This window comes from Macrotis lagotis, chromosome X (assembly GCF_037893015.1).
Source record: "Macrotis lagotis isolate mMagLag1 chromosome X, bilby.v1.9.chrom.fasta, whole genome shotgun sequence".
Taxonomy (NCBI): domain Eukaryota; kingdom Metazoa; phylum Chordata; class Mammalia; order Peramelemorphia; family Peramelidae; genus Macrotis; species Macrotis lagotis.
The window spans coordinates 456,381,298-456,399,269 of NC_133666.1; the positions used below are offsets into that span (position 1 = coordinate 456,381,298).

The following is a 17,972-nucleotide window of genomic DNA, read 5'->3' on the forward strand; positions in this document are numbered from 1 at the left end:
ATAATTTTCCCACTTCTTCACTGTCTCAATTCATCAGAGAATAAATGGGAATCTCCATGCTATGATTTAAAATTCTCAGTGGACCTGGCAATAGGGGGAAGTCTGAAGACTACTTTAGGAAAATGTCTAACTAAGTTGTGCCATCATCATCAATATCATGGTCAACTTTGATTATAGAGGAACAATCAATCAGTTGGGCATGTGAAAGATATTGTATAAAAAATAGTTCAGAGGAAATGGTTAAGATACTCACAGACCCCCCCCCCCCACCCCATCCATCTCCTCAACCCCAAAGTAGCTGCAGTGGGCAAGAGGAACAGAGAGGTAGTGAGTCTCTGAAATTTCCTTTTCCAATATCAGTTGCACAATCTGTCAGTCTGAGGAAAAGCAGCTGAAGCTGGCTCCTGAGTTAAAGTTCTTAAGATTAGAAGACTCTGTTTGTGTGTTGAAATCAGAGAAATGAGCCTGTCTAACATGAATGTATCTAGGAAGAGTTCCATAATTCTTTGTTGTTTTCTCCTGGTGACTTTGAATTATGATACTTTTACTTTTAGTCACACAAGGGGAAAAATGCTTCAACTGAAGAAGAAAATTTTATTCAATCAGGTTAATTCTATGGAGCATAAAATGAAAGGGAGATCAGATGTTTAGGGGGGGAAAACAACTTTTTCTTCCCTTTAATTCTGTAAAATTAAATGAATTACAGCTCTGATCTTCCACCTACATTACCTTTTAAATTCTTCAAGGTAGCATTTATATTGTGTTACAGATATCATAGAAATTAAACTAGCCAAAACTAACTGTGACCACATTAAATTTGCTAAGGAGAAAAAGAGGAAGTGACTGTGTAGACACTGGCTGAAGGAACTAGTAGTCATGGAGATTTTTTTATTTTATTTGGCCATTAACACTGTGGCTTTACTGTGTGCTGGCTCCAAGGTTTTCATATGACCACTAAGATAGGTCAGGAAAAGTCAGAGGAAGAAAGTGTATTTGGAAATGATAATTCAGTTAACAGACAAGGAAAATTATACAACCCCAAACACCTTTAAAACAAAAAATCCTCACATAGGGGATTTCTGTGATTCTCTGAAATCACTGAAGGTAGGGACGTTTTTCCTTCCCTTAGACATTATGACTATCTTAAAGTGGCAAAGGTACAGGGCTTGAAGTTATGTTATAAAGTTCAATAAAGTAAAATACTTAATATTTACCCTTGTATATAAATCACTTTTCATTCCATAGTTATTGAACTTTGAGTCATATAAAGGGAAAAATGCAATTGGAAAGGAAAATTCATATGGTACATACCTTTGTATCCCAGAATGGCTACTGTGATTGTTAACAAGGCACACAAAATATATAATAGTATGATAGAAAACTTCAGTGCCCAGTTATTTTTACATTTGGTACATTGTGTTCCTTCTTGAATACCTGTAAAAGAAGACATATTTTAAGAACTGTGCCCAGCAGTATTATTTCAAAGTTTTTGCTTTAGTAGATATTCACATATTAAGAGGATCATACTATATGTACAAAGACACTGCATTTGTGTATCTTTGCTGTAAGTAGTGGGGCAGGTAGGTAATATGGTAGATAGAATGTTGGATCTGGGGTCAGGAAGAATGGGGTTCAAATATGGCCTCAGATACCTACTAGCTGTGTGACCCTGTGCAGGTCATTAACCCTGTTTGACTCAGTTTTCTTATCTATAAAAAAGAAGGAAATGACAAACCATCCAGTATCTCTGCCAAGAAAACCCCAAATGGTTCACGAAGAATTGAACATGATTAACTAACAACAGCAGCAACAAGTAGCATTTTTTTTAAAAATGGACAACGGGTCTTATCTCCTTCCATTTTCCCAGAAGACTGTCCCTTTATTTTTGGCAATAATTGACAAAGGAAAATTTTTAGTATAGTAAAAGAGTCTAGATTTTGTTGTTCTTGTTGTTCAGTTGTTTCAATCATGTCTAGACTCTTCATGATCCCATTTCGAGTGTTCTTGGCAAACATACTAGAATAGTTTGCCATTTCCTTCATTTTACAAGTGAAAAAGTTGAGACAAATAGGGTTAAGTAATTTGCCCAGAGTCACAGAGCTAGTAAGTGTCTGGAGGCAGATCTGAACTCAGGGAGATGAGTCTTCCTGACTATTGATTGTGCTATCTAGTTGCCCCTAAGAAGATAATCCATTGGGATTTGTTGTAAAGGAATGCCAGTTAAAATAGAAAACATTCTTTTTTTTTTTTTAACAGATTTATAATTTTACTGGTTTAAGGAACTTCTGGTGAGTAACTCTCCTCTACTAATCAACAACTGATTTGTGCTATGGATTACAAAGTCACTGAGGAACTAGGAAGTGAAGTATCTTTCCCAGGGGTTGGCATACACCAGAGTCCAAATTTGAGCCTAGGTTTTCCTGGTTCTGAAGCTAGTCCTCTCTCTCCTATTTCATGTTGCCTCTCAAAAAACATATCATTTTAAAACCAGAATGCTTAATTAACCATTGTGTTTGGGTGAAGATTGGTAAGATACAGAATACTAGTCTCTATAAGTTATGGTCTGGTTTTGGGATGAAGCCTTTCCTTTCTTTGGTGAGAGGGAGTAAAGTTTTAGTGTATAGTTGCTTCAACCTGTTAAAAGAACATACTGGTCTGAGTAGTAACCAACTGCCATTTCTGTAAGTACATACAGAAAATAAACCATAAAAGGGCAAAAAAAAGTTCCATCCAATTGGAGACAGACACTAGATATTTTAATGTGAAAATCATGTTGTAAAGACTATCAAGAATGTGTTTGTTTTATTGACCTGGCTATTCTTGACCTGACAATTCTTAGTGTCCCTTGGGAGCAATAGTACATAGTGACTGATTGATTGCAATTGTGTTCAATAATTCTTGATGAATAAATGATGAGGATTAAGATACAATTGAAGTATTCTCCTTAACCTTGTGATTTTATTCACAGCAACATTCTTTGGTGGAAAAGTGTCTTTGTCCCTGTTTGTTATGAAATAATGGGAAAAACAGAATGTTATAATCACTGAAATTTAACGTCTAGGGCACACCCATGCCTCCTTGGTCACTTGCCTCTGAGCTGTAGGCAAAAGGAAAATGGATTCAATCTGGTGATTTCACCAGACTGAATCAATATTTGTTAATTAATGCCTTCATTGTCCATTTGGTAAGTAATAATTGGTTTGATTGTATAGATAAGTATGAATTAGGTCCTATACACTCCAATTTTTCCTCCCTCCTTCCCTTTTCTCTTTTTAAGAGGGGGAAAAAAACAAGTAACCAGGATCCTATTGTGAAATATTATATGTTTTGATATTCTGATGATTTCAGCATACTCAAGTTTTATTTCCTCACTCCAGCTTTCCCATAGGTCCTTAATGACCACTACTCTTAGTTGTTGGCTTCTTTGCATGCTTTCCCTCTTAACAACATTTTCTACAAAAGGTTATCAGTCATATTATGTATAGAGCTATACTAAGGGAGTTGGCATAGTCACATATGAGATTTAGGAAAATTACTCTGGCTGATGTGTGAAGAATAGATCTTGCCTCTGATGATGAGTTGGCTCTTTTTGCCAAGGCAAAAAAAATTTCTGCATGGGTCCTATCTCCTTTCATCTTTTCCAGAAGACTGTCCCTACAATCATTTTTATTCTCTCTCTCTCTAATATTCAGTCTCTCCCTCTCTCTTGACTTCTTTCATGTTGCCCACAAATATATCCATATCTCTACCTTTTTTAAAAAAAACTTTGGGGGGTGGCTAGGTGGCACAGGGGGCAGCTAGGTGGCACAGTTGACAGAGCACTGGCTCTGGAGTCAGGAGTGCCTGAGTTCAAATCTAGCCTCAGACACTTAATGATTACCTAGCTGTGTGGCCTTGGGCAAGCCACTTAACCCCATTGCCTTGCAAAAAAAAACCCTAAAAAAGAACTCTGATTTTAAAATTATTTTTAATTATAAAAATGGTAGTGACAATGACAAAAATAGCTATTGCTAATGTCTCTTTTCCTCTTCTTGGCTAAACTCCTTGAGATCTATAACTGATAACCAATCCCAGTAATTGATATATCATCAAATTGATCCCTCTACCTCCTCTCAGTTATAAATCCTTTGTATTCTGACTTCCATTTTCATCATTCAGTTGAATCCGCCCTTTCCAAAGTTGATGATCTCTTTATTAGAAAATCTATTTAAAAAATTCAATTCTCATCCTTCTTGACTTCTTTGCAAACTTTGCAACTTGATCACTGTCTCCTCCCTGGATATTTTTCTTAGTATCTATTCTCTTCTGGTTCTTCTCCTACCTATCTGAGCACACTTTTCTTAGTCTCTTTTCCTGGAAGTTCTTCTATATTATGCCTACTATCCCCAAGGTTCTAATCTGGGCCCTCTTTTCTCTTTATATTTTCTCATTTGGTGATCTCATCAGTTACCATGGATTTAACTATTGTTTCTATGCAAGAGATTCTGATATATCTATCCACCTAGTCTTCTGAGCTCCAGTCCTATATCACCAATGGCTTTTTGAAATCTCAAGTCCTACTAGATCAAAACTAAACTCATCATCTTTCCCCTCAAACTCCCCCCTTCCCAATTTTTCTATTGCTACTTAGGACACCATTATTATCCTAAATATTCAGACTCCAATCTCAGCTCATCCCTGACTCATCAGTCTCATTCACCTCATCTTTCCTATTAATTGTCAAATCTTGTTTTGTCTTTCATAACATTAGTTGTATACATTTCCTGATTTCTACACACACAGCCACAACCCTATGTTTGTCATTAGAAGGTTGTCACAATTTAATCCCTTTCCACCTTTCTAGTCTTCTTATATTTTACTCCCCTTCATACAATTACTGTTCCTCACCCAGGACATTCCATTTCTTATCTGTGCCTTTGTACTCAGGCCTGGAATGTCTTCCTTACCCAGTTCTACATATTAATTTTTGGCTTCCTTCAAGACAACTCAGATCTTACCTTCTGTAGGGAGTATCTTTCAGCCCCACCCTCCTCTTTCTTTATTGTCTTCCCTCTGAGATCACCTTCTATCTATTTTGTACATGTATAGATATATGTATAAATAAACATATATATATCATATATACCTAGTTATTTACCTGTTGTCTCCCTGATTAGAATGCAAGTTCTTTGAAAGCAAAGATAGTGTTTTGACTCTCTTTCTTTCTTTCTTTTTTGGTTTTTGCAAGGCAATGGGGTTAAATGACTTGCCCAGGGTCACACAGCTAGGCAATTATTAAGTGTCTGAGGCCACATTTGAACTCAGGTACTCCTGACTCCAGGGCTGGTGCTCTATCCACTGTGCCACCTAACTGCCCCCTCTCTTTATTTCTATAGTGCTTAGCATAGTTAATGTTTAATATGTGCTTGATGACTAACTAGATTGGACAAGGGGAGAGAATGGAGGAAGCAGACAGATTAGAAAGCTATAATAGTAACCTAGGCAAGAGGTAATGGGTACTTGAATTAGGATGATAGCAGCAGAAGAGGAGAGAGGATGGATATGAGCAGCATTATGAAGGTAGAATCAACACGTTTGGTAATTGGTTAGAGGGGGAATGTAAAGGAATGAGTTAAAGATGGCTTAAAGATTTTTTTATTTTTCTTTGATTATAAAAGTGATAGTGACAATGACAAAAATAGAGAAGTAAAAAGGAATGAAGATAGTTTTAGAGAGGAAATGATCTCAGTTTTGGACCTGTTGAGTTTGAGATATTGGTAGTACACCCAAGTGATGAAATCTAGTTGGAAATGCAGGAATGAACTCCACGGTTGGGGATATTGCTTTGGACTCAGTTGCAGAGAAGTGATAACTGAAGACACAGGGATGGATGGAGTTGCCAAGAGAAGAGAGAAGAGAGTGGAGGGAATAGATTTCAGAGTTCAGAGAAAGGATAGCTAGAATCTTATGGCCTAAATCTTCATAGTTTTGAGATGCTCTTAAAAAACAAATTCTATTAACAAACATATTTAGGGGATGGGGGAAAAGAAGTAGCTCTCAAGAGAAAAACAGCTCTGGGAAGTAATATCTTTGTTAATTGATATTTTCTTATTACTTATTACAATTATTACCACTAGGAAATTTCTAGTCCTACTCTCTCACCTGAGCTTAGTTTTCTATTTCTATTTGCATATTCCTTGCCAAATCAGCTAGTTCCTCCTTTCATCTTTCCCATGTTTATCAATGGTAACACTAATTAGTTGCCTAGGAAGTCAATCTCTGCTGTATTTTTGATTTTTTCTTTTCCCTTGAACTCCACTCCCTGCCTCTTTCCCCTCCTCCCTTCCTTCCCTCTCCCTCCGCCTTGCAATTCATCATTAATACCTGTCAACTCACAGATGTCTTCAATCCTATCCTATACTATACACACACACACACACACACACACACACACAATACTACCCTATACTAAATCCTCATTCCACTTCACTCCTGGAAAACTGCAATTGCCTCCTAATTGGTTTCCTTGTCTTCCTAATGCAATTCATCCTATATACTACTACTACACTGTTGCTGTTCAGTTGTGTCTGACTCTGTGACCAGGTTTTCCTGGCAAAGATGCTGGAGTGGTTTGCCAGTTCCTTCTCCAGTGGATTAAGGCACATCAAAGTTAAATGAGTTGCTCAGATTCACACAGCTAGTATATGTCTGAAGCTGGATTTGAATTTAAGTCTTTCTGATTCTAGAGACATCTAGCTGCCTCACTATTAGGCCAAACCTTCTCAAATAGTAATTTCATCATATCACTATCACACTTAAAAACAATAAAAATTTCCATGTTAACTGGAAAATAAAATAAATTTTTCTCAGTTTTCTAAGTCTGAGCCTTTCTAAAATCTAGTCCAACCTCCATTCAGGTCTTACCATTCCTTCAGAGGAACCCTTCTCCCAAGCCAAATTCTTAAATTAAATTTTTTTTATTTACTTAAGGCAATGGGTTAAGCGGCTTGCCCAAGACCACATAGCCAGGTAATTATTAAGTGTTTGGGGCCAGATTTGAACTCAGGCACTCCTGACTCCAGAGCTGGTGCTCTATCCACTGCACCACCTAGCTGCCTTTTTTTTAAGGTTTTTTTTCCAAGGTAAATGGGGTTAAGTGACTTGCCCAAGGCCACACAGCTAGGTAATTATTAAGTGTCTGAGGTTGGATTTGAACTCAGGTACTCCTGACTCCAGGGCCGGTTCTCTATCCACTGCACCACCTAGCTGCCCCTCACACCCCCAAGCCAAATTCTTTACTACTGTTTGAAAAAGTTAAACTTATTCCTGGGCTCTAAGATTATTCCAATTGTTCCTCATACTTGGAACTTTACCTATTTAAAATGTTTCCTTCATTTGAGGACTAATACAGTGATCTTCCATGTCCTTTCTACTGACCAAAAGATGATAACAAAACATCATCTTTTTGGTATTTAATAATGAGTTTCTTTATAAAAATACTTTGTGTGTCTGTGTGTGCATATATTTTTTCCCTACTTGGATTTTAAATGCTAGCACTTGTAGTGAGTATTTGGCAAGTTCTTTGCCACCCATGTGGAGGACCTGATTCTGTGAGAAAAGAGGACTTTGGCATGCATGGACATTCTCTATTCACCTACCAGATGACAGAGTGCTGCCTTTTTTTCCACTGGACATATGGTTGGATTATTTGCATCTTTAAAACTGCCCGAGTATAGCTGAGGTTTTTCCTTCATTCCTTCATTCTTCACCCTCTGTGAGGGTGAAGGATTCTTTTAAGACAGGTAACATTGTATAGTAACTAATAAAAGAAGGCCTGAAGACCTTTCTCCAATTCTCTCCCCCAGCCTCTTTTGAGTCACATGTTCCTGAGAAATGTGTCTAGGACTTTGACCTTTTCTTTTGTCCTTTTCTATTTTAGGTAAAGAGAATGGTATCTCTGGCCTAGAAACTTGAGTCTTGGAGTCTAAGAATCAAATCACATGTTGCAAACTGCTGAGAAGCAAAAGTCTGAGAAACAAAGATCTAGGGCCTGGGAACTTGAATTTGTGAAACCAATGCTATGTAGAAACTGAGCTAATCTGTAAGCCTGAACTTCCTAACCTCCTCAGTGACAGAGTCAGTATGGTAGGAGACAGGTGTGGTAGGTAGATCATACTTTTGAGGTATTAAGGGAAATATTTGTATATTTGTCCTCATATCTTTGAAGTAAAATTTTTTCTAACAGTGAATCAAATGTTAAGTGGTTAAATGGTACTAGGATCCTAGTCAGTGGAGCCTAAAATGGGGGAAACACAGTCAGGGGAGGTTCAAGTCATTGGTAGAGAATTCCTGAACTCCTTCAGGATGCTGCTGCAGACTCTCTCTCTCTCTCTCTCTCTCTCTCTCCCTCCCTCCCTCCTCTGTAGTAAAATGTAAAAGACATGGACCTGAGAGAATAGAGCCAAAGTCACTCTTTGAGTCCTCTTAAGCACCTAATATGATGTTATGCATATATTTGACACTCAAAAAATACTTGCAAAATAAATGAATGAATGAAATTGAAACAATTAGACTAAGTTGGAACCTCCCTAAAGCTGTCCAGAGGAATCTCAGTGGTATAAAACTTTTGCCATTTTGTTATCATTTTGATGGTGGTTACACTGACCTGAATCAAATCTTCTTAGATACAGATGAATTATTCATTCAACTACACAAACTCATATCCCCATTTGGCCCTTTTTTCCTTTTAAATAATGATTAAACTTCCCAGAAAAAAAAACAAACCAAATAATTATTTAAGGAATGCACATTCTTTATTTTAAGGGGGGTTAGGTATCATCTAAACTCAATGTCATAGTGAAGATGTTTTTGAAATTTGTTGACAGAGAACTGTAGACATGTGGTCAAAGAGATCCTTGTGCTTTCCTTCCTTCATATGTCATACTCAAGTATATCTGTGTTCACATCAGCAGTTACTACTATATAACACAGAGGCACAAAATGGGGCTTTGTCTCTGGGAGATTTCAAATGGGGAGAGATTGGAAGACACATATATGATCTTTTGAAAAATCTCTCTGAAATTTAGGACCTGAGTGGATTATTTTTCTACTCTTCTCCTCTCTGATCTGTTATACTTATTTGGAAGGATTTCAGAACCAATGAAAGATTGCTGACCCTGAGTAAATTAAAATCACCTGTAGTGTTTAAGAGATCATAAAATATTAGAGTTGCAAGGAACCTTAGAGAGATCATAGACCAACTCTCTCATTTTACAGAAAAGGAAACTGAGGCCCACTGAGGTGAAGTGATTTGATCAATGTTGCAGAGCTAATTAGTGGCTGAAACCCAGATTTCCTGACTCTCATTCTGGTGTTCTTTCAGCCAGACCACACTCTTTTGCTATTCCTTTGAGCATTGGGCTCTCAGCACTCTATCAAGTACATATGGTATTAATGCAGACTGACTCCCAGACATTTGTCACTGGTTTGCATTCCGAAGAGCCAGGGTCACTTCCTCATGATGTGCATTTCTCTCTGTTGACTTTATCAGCATTTAATCAATATCAGATGGCACCTCATGGGCCCCTATTCCACTTGACACACTCTTTTTCTGTGTTTTTTTCCCTCCCATGACTTATTTTTAATAAGAATTCTGTTTTCTCTTTCTCTGCCCTCCACTGGGAGGACATCTGGCCAAACACACAAATGCTTGCTACAAAGAGATCCTGCTGGCTCCTATATCTGGGGGACCCCCCCCCCACTTCTCCTTGAACCAAGATGGCCACAAAAAATGCAAGAGAGACATCCTCCTGTTACCAGTCTTTGTAGTGTTTATTTTCTTAGCATTACTTTCAAGATACTAGGGACTTTGTTCTCACATGGGGATTCCTGTGGGTAGGGGGGAGGAAGAAGACACCCATCTGTAGATTCCTGATTGCTTGTTCTGCAGAGGGCTGCAGATAAGAGATTCTACTTCAGGAAGGGAAGCATTTTTGCCCTTTGCCCCTGAGAGATCAGGCTTATCAAAAAACCTGGCCCAGACAGCATGTGAAAGCCTGTGTATTGTCCTCACACTTGGCCGTATGGAAACATTTCCCACTGAATCATTTTTTTGGCTCTTGTTTTATACATCTTACAGAATCCAAATTTCTGGTGCAAGGTTAAGTTTGGGGACAAATTCAAGCTATAGACATCTTGTTTAATTCATTGAGGATCCTCCTGGAGAACCATAAAGGTTGAGAATTTGGCCCCATTGTCAAAACTCCATGGAGTAATATGTCTCTTGACACATATCTAAAGTGAAAAAGAAGAAAGGCGGTGGTGGTGGTGGTGGTGGTGGGGTGCGGGAAATGGTTAGGGAGATTGCCTCAAACTCTACTGGAAGAATAATGCACAGAGACAAATATTTCAACATTAAAGAAAATTCCTTTCTGCTATGGTTCTCCATAAAGAATCCTCTCTAAGCTTGTGGCCCAGGTTTCATTCCAGTCTGTGATTCAGAATATTTTTTTGAGGAAAAAAATCCAATGTACCCCCTCCCCAAATCTAACCAGTCTATGTTTACCAAATTTCTTTTTTATATCCATTATCAATTAAGGGAATTTGGCTCTTTCCTGAAGGTGGACAGATGCCCTTCCTCATTGGAAAAGTGGGAAAATTTTGTAGGGTTTGGCATGTTGGGGCAGTTAGTGGGTCTGTTTTATTTATCACAAGGGCACATCTAAGCTTGGTCATTACATGGATCAGATTACTGAAGTCAAGTCTCAGAGAGCTGGTAGGGTTCAGAATCCAGTAAACCACAAGATTGGATTTGAGATTTGCCATCTTTTTCATGTGGTTCTTTATAAAGTTATTAATCTACTGCCTGTTCGTGTATTCCCATAAGCCTTGGAGAGTGATCTGGTTCTATGGCCAGAATTGATGATTCAAATAGATTCATATAATTAATGTGCTCTCAAAGGCTACAAAGTAGTGAAGTGGCTAAGGTCATAGTCAGCCATTTGAATGTTATTCGGTGCCACTAGGATAGAAATAAAGAATAAGAAATATTTGACTTTATCCCACAAAGTATTAGCTTTCTCTTTTTAAAAATGGCTATCTACTAAATGGCAGAACATGTATTTATTTAGTAAAGGTTTTTTAAAATTATTTATTAGTAAGTAATTTAGTTTTCCAAATGTCATTGCCTGCTTTGGACATCCATTCACTTTGCTATGCCAATTTTCCTAGAACATGTGGAAAATCATGAAAATGGGAACAGGACAGGGAATGGAAATGGGAATCACTTTCTGTATAAAGTAAACAAAGACAGACAGTGCTTCTTTATTTATTAAAATATATTTAGACTAGGAAAAATATTAAAAAAAGATTTTATGATAGACCAAACACTTCAGTCTTCCCCCTAAGCTTTGAATTCTATGCACTTACTGGGGATAGAGTTTCAGCATCAAGGTAAACTTCATTTCAGGAGAAGTAGAAAGACCTAATCCTAGTTTGGTCTTAGTGGTTCATTAAAAACAAAACAAAATAGGAAAGGCAAAGAAGTTTTCCTTTTCAAAGGTATGTTCAGTAAGACTTATTTGCCTTTGGCATAGCACACAGAATCTCAAAGGAATACCATTATTTCTTTCACGTAGTTTCCATTGTTATCATGAGAAATTTCTCATTGACTAAAGCAAAAACAATACTCTCGTTACTGAGAGAGATATCTCCACTGACTCTGCTGCGCAACCACGATGTCTCATGTGTTTGTATATCCCATTTAATCTTCTTTTTGGCTCAGTTCCTATTCATTTTATGCCTTTGACACTGAATGAATTGTTCACTATCTTAACCGTACATTTTAACAGCCCTAATCTTTTCATTATATAGCACTACCAAACAATGCCCTACTGAAATTGAATACAGAGTCTCTTAATTAAAAGAGTACATAAAAGTCTAGACTCAGCTTGGTTACTCAGAGGCTGCTGGGTATCTTGGACTATATGACACTACACTAGACCGAACAGGTATTTTGGGGAAAGTTCAAACAAAAGCCTGGAGTGATATTTTTCACAGAAAGCCAAATGATATAGAGCTAGAATTCAGTTCATATCATCTCCTATTTTACAGATGACTATAGTCAGAGCAGTCAAGTGACAAAGAGAGTAATCAATGGAATCTGTATTTAGACCTAAGGAGTCTGACTCCAAATATAATGCTCTCTTTCCACTATGCCACATTCTAGCATACATAGTATACTCTTTTAATTATATGTAGCTAAATTGGAATTTCTGAGTTTGCCTCTAAAGGGGGGAGGGGCAAGTAAAACCATTCAGGAAGGAGAAATTGTTGAAAACTGGTAGGTTAGACTCATAGTTTAATTAAGGGACACTCATTAAAAGTAAAGAAAAGCAAAACATCTCATATTTTAGTAGCAAGTGCCTCTCTCCAAAAGAAGTGACATAACTTAGACATAATAAGTCAGATTCCTTTCCAGAATCTTGGATGGACTGTGTTGTCTTTGTCTGTGTTTTGTGGGGACACTCTTAAAAGGCTCCATCAAGTCCCCTCCAAGTAAGTTACCTTCTCATGATCTCTGACAAGTGACAGGGTTAAATCACCTTACTACTGCCTTGAACAAGACAAAGCCCATATGTCTTGGACTTTTTCTAGAAAGTCAAAAAGAGGGTTGTTTATGTCTCAGGGGAAGCACTTCCAAGTGAGGCAGGAATGTTGGGGAATGTGGGATTAGGGGTGGGTGGGTTGGGAGGAGAAGGGAAGCCACAAGGCTCTTGGGAGTTTTGTGCAGGTTAAGCTTATAGCCAGTGTAATGTGGCCGTGTCTGTTGAACTCTTTTTGAAGTTTCTGGTATACTGGAAGAGCTCAGAGTCAAACTCCATAGGGACCAATGAGCTGTTAAAACCATGACAAATGCCAGCAGGCCAAAGACTAACCGACAGCTGGAGTTAAAGGAAACAAGGTAGAAGAGGTCATAATGGAAAGAAAAAAGTACAGAGGAAATTTTATTAAAAAACTAAGTTATAATGAGCTTGCCTCTAGACTCTTTCCTTTTAGTCTATCTTATACTGCCAAGAATTATCTTCTTTTCAAATATCACCTTGATCATGTCATTCCACTGTTAAGTAATTTACAGTGGTTCCCTATTGCTAATCAGAGACAATCTATACTCCTCCTAAATGGTTTCTTCTTATGTTGCTCCTTCCCATTTTAAACTCTCCATTTTCATCAAGCAAACTTGCTCACTGTCCTTGGACCACTGTTTTCTTATTTTTCCTTCTCAATTTTGACTATTCCATTGCTTCTGATTGAAGTAACCACTCTACTAAAGCAGATTCCTTTTCTTCTTCAAAATCTTACTAAAAAAAAAATCATTCTTTAAGTGACACTTTTCAGAATTACTCTTAATCAATTCTTGTGTGACTTTGGATACTTATCTGTTCATTTTGTTTGGACCTTTCCTTTATACTTACTACACTCTACTTTATAACATAGTTATTTGTTTACAGGACTTAGTCTTCTCTATTAAGATTTGAAATTCCTTGAGGGAAGGGAATTAAAATTGAAATAGAAGATTATTCAAGTGTATAGCTTAAGGAAACATGTGATCTTGGGAAGCCACTAAACCTGTCTGGAATCTGGAAATCTTCACTGGCAAAGAAGGGGTTGTATGAGATGATAGCCAAAATTTTTCTTTGCTGGAATCTTTGATTTTATGATCCCAATCAAAGGAGCCAATACAATTTTGTTGTTCATGAAGGTTCCAGAGGAACACAAGTGCTATTTTTTTTACATAACCTATATTGTTGACAAGACAGAATCCTATTTAGATGGGCTAAGTACACCACAATCTAATAGCAACCCAAGTTTCTCCAATACTTACAGTTGTTGTAAGGAGTTTCTTTACCACTACCTTGGGAGGTTTTGTAGATAATCTTAGAATGATAATCTCCTTTTAATAGTTGCAGAAACTGAGGTATGAAATGGATGATTACTGAGATGATTGGCAAATCACTAGAAAGGGGATGCAGAGATTACAAAGAACTTGGCTGCATATCAAACTAACCATATTTCCTTTTTATTTTTGACTAGATTACCAAACTAGTAGATGAGGGAAATGTTGTGGATATAATTGAACTAGATTTTAGTAAAATTTTTGGTAAAGTTTCTCAAACTATTTCTGTTAAGAAGATGGAGAGATGGGGCGGTTAGGTGGTGCAGTGGATAGAGCACCGGCCCTGGAGTCAGGAGTACCTGGGTTCAAATCTGACCTCAGATACTTAATAATTACCTAGCTGTGTGGCCTTGGGCAAGCCACTTAACCCCATTTGCCTTGTAAAAACCTAAAAAAAAAGAAGATGGAGAGATGTGGACAAGAGGATAATAGAAAATAATAAAAATGCTTTCATAATTGATTGGATGGTAAAACTTGAAGAGATGATCATGGTGTAATGCCAGTGGGTAACCCAGAGATCTGTTTGGCTCTGTGCTGTTTAACATTTTAGATAAAGACATCTAATTTGCAGATGAAATTTAGAGAGGTAACTAAAACCCTAGCTGACTGTAATCAAGATCCAAAAAGATCTTGACAGGTTGCAGTACTGGGCTGAATTTAATAATATGAAATTCAACATGGATAACATTCAAGTATTAAAAAGGAAGTACATCAATACCGAATTGGGGAGACCATCTGAAGATCTCAGTGATTTGTAAGCTCAATAAGAGTCAGCAGTGTGATATGGTAGTCAAAAAAAACCTACTGAGCTTTTTGGACTGTATTTAGAGAGGCAAAAAGAAGTGGTATTCCCACTCTATTCTTCTTTCATTGGTTTCTGTTAAAATTGTGCCAGTTTAAGGCATCTCAGTTTAAGAAAGATGCTGATAAATTGGACAGTGGCCCAAGGAGGGCAATTGGAATAGTGACAGGGCTTGAGTCTATGTTATGTGAGGATCAGTTTAAGGAAATGAACATTTTTAGCCTGGAGAAAAGAAGACTGGAGGGAAACGTGATAGTTATCTTTGGGCATTTGAAGGATTTTCAGGCGAGAGGATTAGACTTGTTCTTTTGGACTCCAGAAGAGCTGAACTAGAAGGAAGTTGTAAGGAGCAAAACAAACGTTTGATGTCAGGAAAATTTTCTAACTATTAAAACTTTCCCAAAAGAAGAATGGACTCTCTTGCGAGGTTAGGAGACTTTTCTTTGGTGGTCTTTAAGCAAAACTTATGACCACTTGTCAGAAATGTTTTAGTGGGCATTCCTTTCATGTATGGATTGGATTAAATGACTGCTGAGGTTCCTTCCAACATTCAAATTTTGTGATTCTGTAATAAGAGTGAGGACTCCTCAGAATAAGAAAAAATTAAAACATAGAAGAGAAATTTTAGTGTTAGTTTATAACAGCAACAATCTAGTTAACTGTTCTGGGACAGTTAAATTTGGACTTAATTCTGAAACCTGAGTGAAAAATGAGTCACTTAACTGGAAATGATCTAAATGAGTAAAAGAATGCAGAAAACTAATGAGGGAAATGGGAGGGAGCTATTTTACGGGCTAATGGGACCACCAAGACTGGGAATGCAGTTTACACACAGATCCATTGAAGTAGAACCCATTCATCTAGTCACATACTCGTTATTAAAATGGGACAGTCAGATGAGGAACTAAAAAAATGCACTCATGAGAAAGACAACTATGATTTTTTGATACCCCAAATACAAACTAGAAAATAAATGCAGAAATAAATAGTAGCTAAGACCACAAAAAATTACATTCAATTTAATCCATTATTTCTAGATTTTGTAGTACTTTCTACATTGATGTAAGCATAACCCCCTTATGCCTTAGTAAAGGCTGTCTGAGTTACCTTACTGAAGACATTTATGTCTTATGGCTAGCAAGCAATAGACCTTTCTGGACTTAACTAGGCTATTGATAGGAATACTTAACCTACCAATAGACCTGTCTTTGAAGGTTTTTTAGCTTTATGCGTCCTTTCAGGATTCATGTCCTGCTAACATAGCCTTTGAGAAATCAGAGGGACTCTAATCAGAGTAAGACTTCAGGAGAAGAGCTCATTTAAAATGATTAAGAAAATGGACATTCATTAACTTTGCTCTTCCTTTTCAAAGGCTTCAGAAATCATTGAATTAAACAAAGATGATTATTTTTAGATGTGAGAGGGACAGTTACATTTATAGTTGAACAAGTGTAAACAATTTAGTTACAAAACACCATGCAAGCAAATTTCTGAGAGAACAGATGTCAGAAAAATACGACTTCAAAATGCACAATAATATAATTCCCTAAGTAACAGCCATGGATGAGCAGCCAATGAAGCAACACTCAGTATAGTCACCCTGAGAATTACAGCCTATTCATACCCTGACAGTTTCAGGCTAAGATGATACTTCTATTCGGATTAATAATGTGGATGATTTTCCACTTCATTTTTGAAGAGCTAAGTGGGAGGTAGCATTGCACATTTGAAAGAATGCTATATTAACTTCTTTTACAAAATAAAGAGTTTGGACTAGCCTCCAAAGGTCCTTCCATCTGATATTCTATAATTTCTAATAGTTGAATATATGGAGTTGGTTCTTATCATGCATCCAAAGGCAACAAGAAAAACCATTTTCTGAAATATTTGGTTCTTTCATATTTCAGTACTCATGATAAGTATTTGCAAAGAGACCACCATGAAAGTAATTGCAACTTAATTACCACCATTTGTTTCAAAGATGAAGAAGCTGAAAACTTTTAGGAAAGAACTCATAAAGATCTTTCGAATTAAATCAACATATGCTCTGATACTCAGTGCCCTCAATGCAATAACAGGAATAGGAAAAATGGCAATGTTAAAAAAAAGAACAAACCATGTTGGAGAATAAGATTGAGAGTAGATTAGGGGCCATAATAAGAGTGGAAAAATACTAATAGGCTACACAGAAGCCTTCTGCCTATTTATCAAGAATAGTTTGAAGAAAAAAATAGAAGACCCTAGTTCAGAAATAAATGTAATATAAATATATTACTATATTACTAATATAAACCAACTAGACCAAAGTGTCTAAAATTCATCTTAGTCAGCAAACTTGTTACCTACTTGGAAATCAGAGACATATGACAGTCAAAGGCAATGCCAGTCTAGAATATCAACTCACTTGTAAAATATTATAAAGAAGGGTTTTAGGTGATTATAAGTAGTATCACATCATAAAACAAAGAGGTACAGTAGAATATAAAACCAGGTTAAAGAAAGTTTAAACCCAACTAAGCAAAGTTGTCTCAAAGTAATTTAATAATGAAGTAGGAGGAGGACAATAAAATATGGAAAGATAGATAGGATCAGCAAAGATTTCTATAACAAACTCACTATCAAGGATAGTGCAGTCACGACTAATAAGCATTAGTTGTGAGGAGGTACAACTGACACAGAAGAGAACAAAGATCGAAAGAAGCTGAATTAGACCAAATGAACAGGGTGGGCTCATGCTCAAGCATATCTGAAAGATGCTGAAAGGGTGGAACCACTCAGATTTGATTATTACCAAAAAGATGACAAAAACAACATCAATAGCTATTGAACTATATGCCTATTTTATTATCTATATGATGATGTTTGTCCTTTATTTTTGAAGAAAACCATGATAACAGGGAAGTGATGCCATGAAAAGCAAGTGAATTGAATTTGAGTGAGGAGGTGCTGTTCTAAGTCACTGGCCTCACTTTTCCCTTTGCAATCAACTGGGTGTAGAATGAACCATCTTGATTCAGGATTAATCAAGTGCCCTGGATGCAAGGCATTCAGTGTTAAATGACTTGTCCAAAAGATTACAGAGCTAGCAAGTGATATGAACTCAAGTCCTCCTGACTCCAGGACTGGTGCTCTATTTGTACTACTTAATTGATCTATTATTATTATCTATATGGAATATTAAGGAACATATTCTGAACTGGTCTGCTTGAATCACTTTTGCTTTCTTGCATTTTACAG

General features: G+C 37.0%; 1 protein-coding gene across 1 annotated transcript in view; it reads right to left on the bottom strand.

The window, feature by feature from the left end:
- Positions 1 to 17,972, bottom strand: part of COLEC12 (collectin subfamily member 12) — a 235,700-nt gene that overhangs the window by 43,640 nt on the left and 174,088 nt on the right. The window contains exon 3 of the mRNA XM_074208320.1: positions 1,312 to 1,434. Coding sequence (XP_074064421.1) covers positions 1,312 to 1,434 — 123 coding nt within the window. The remainder of the gene's footprint in view (positions 1 to 1,311; positions 1,435 to 17,972) is intronic.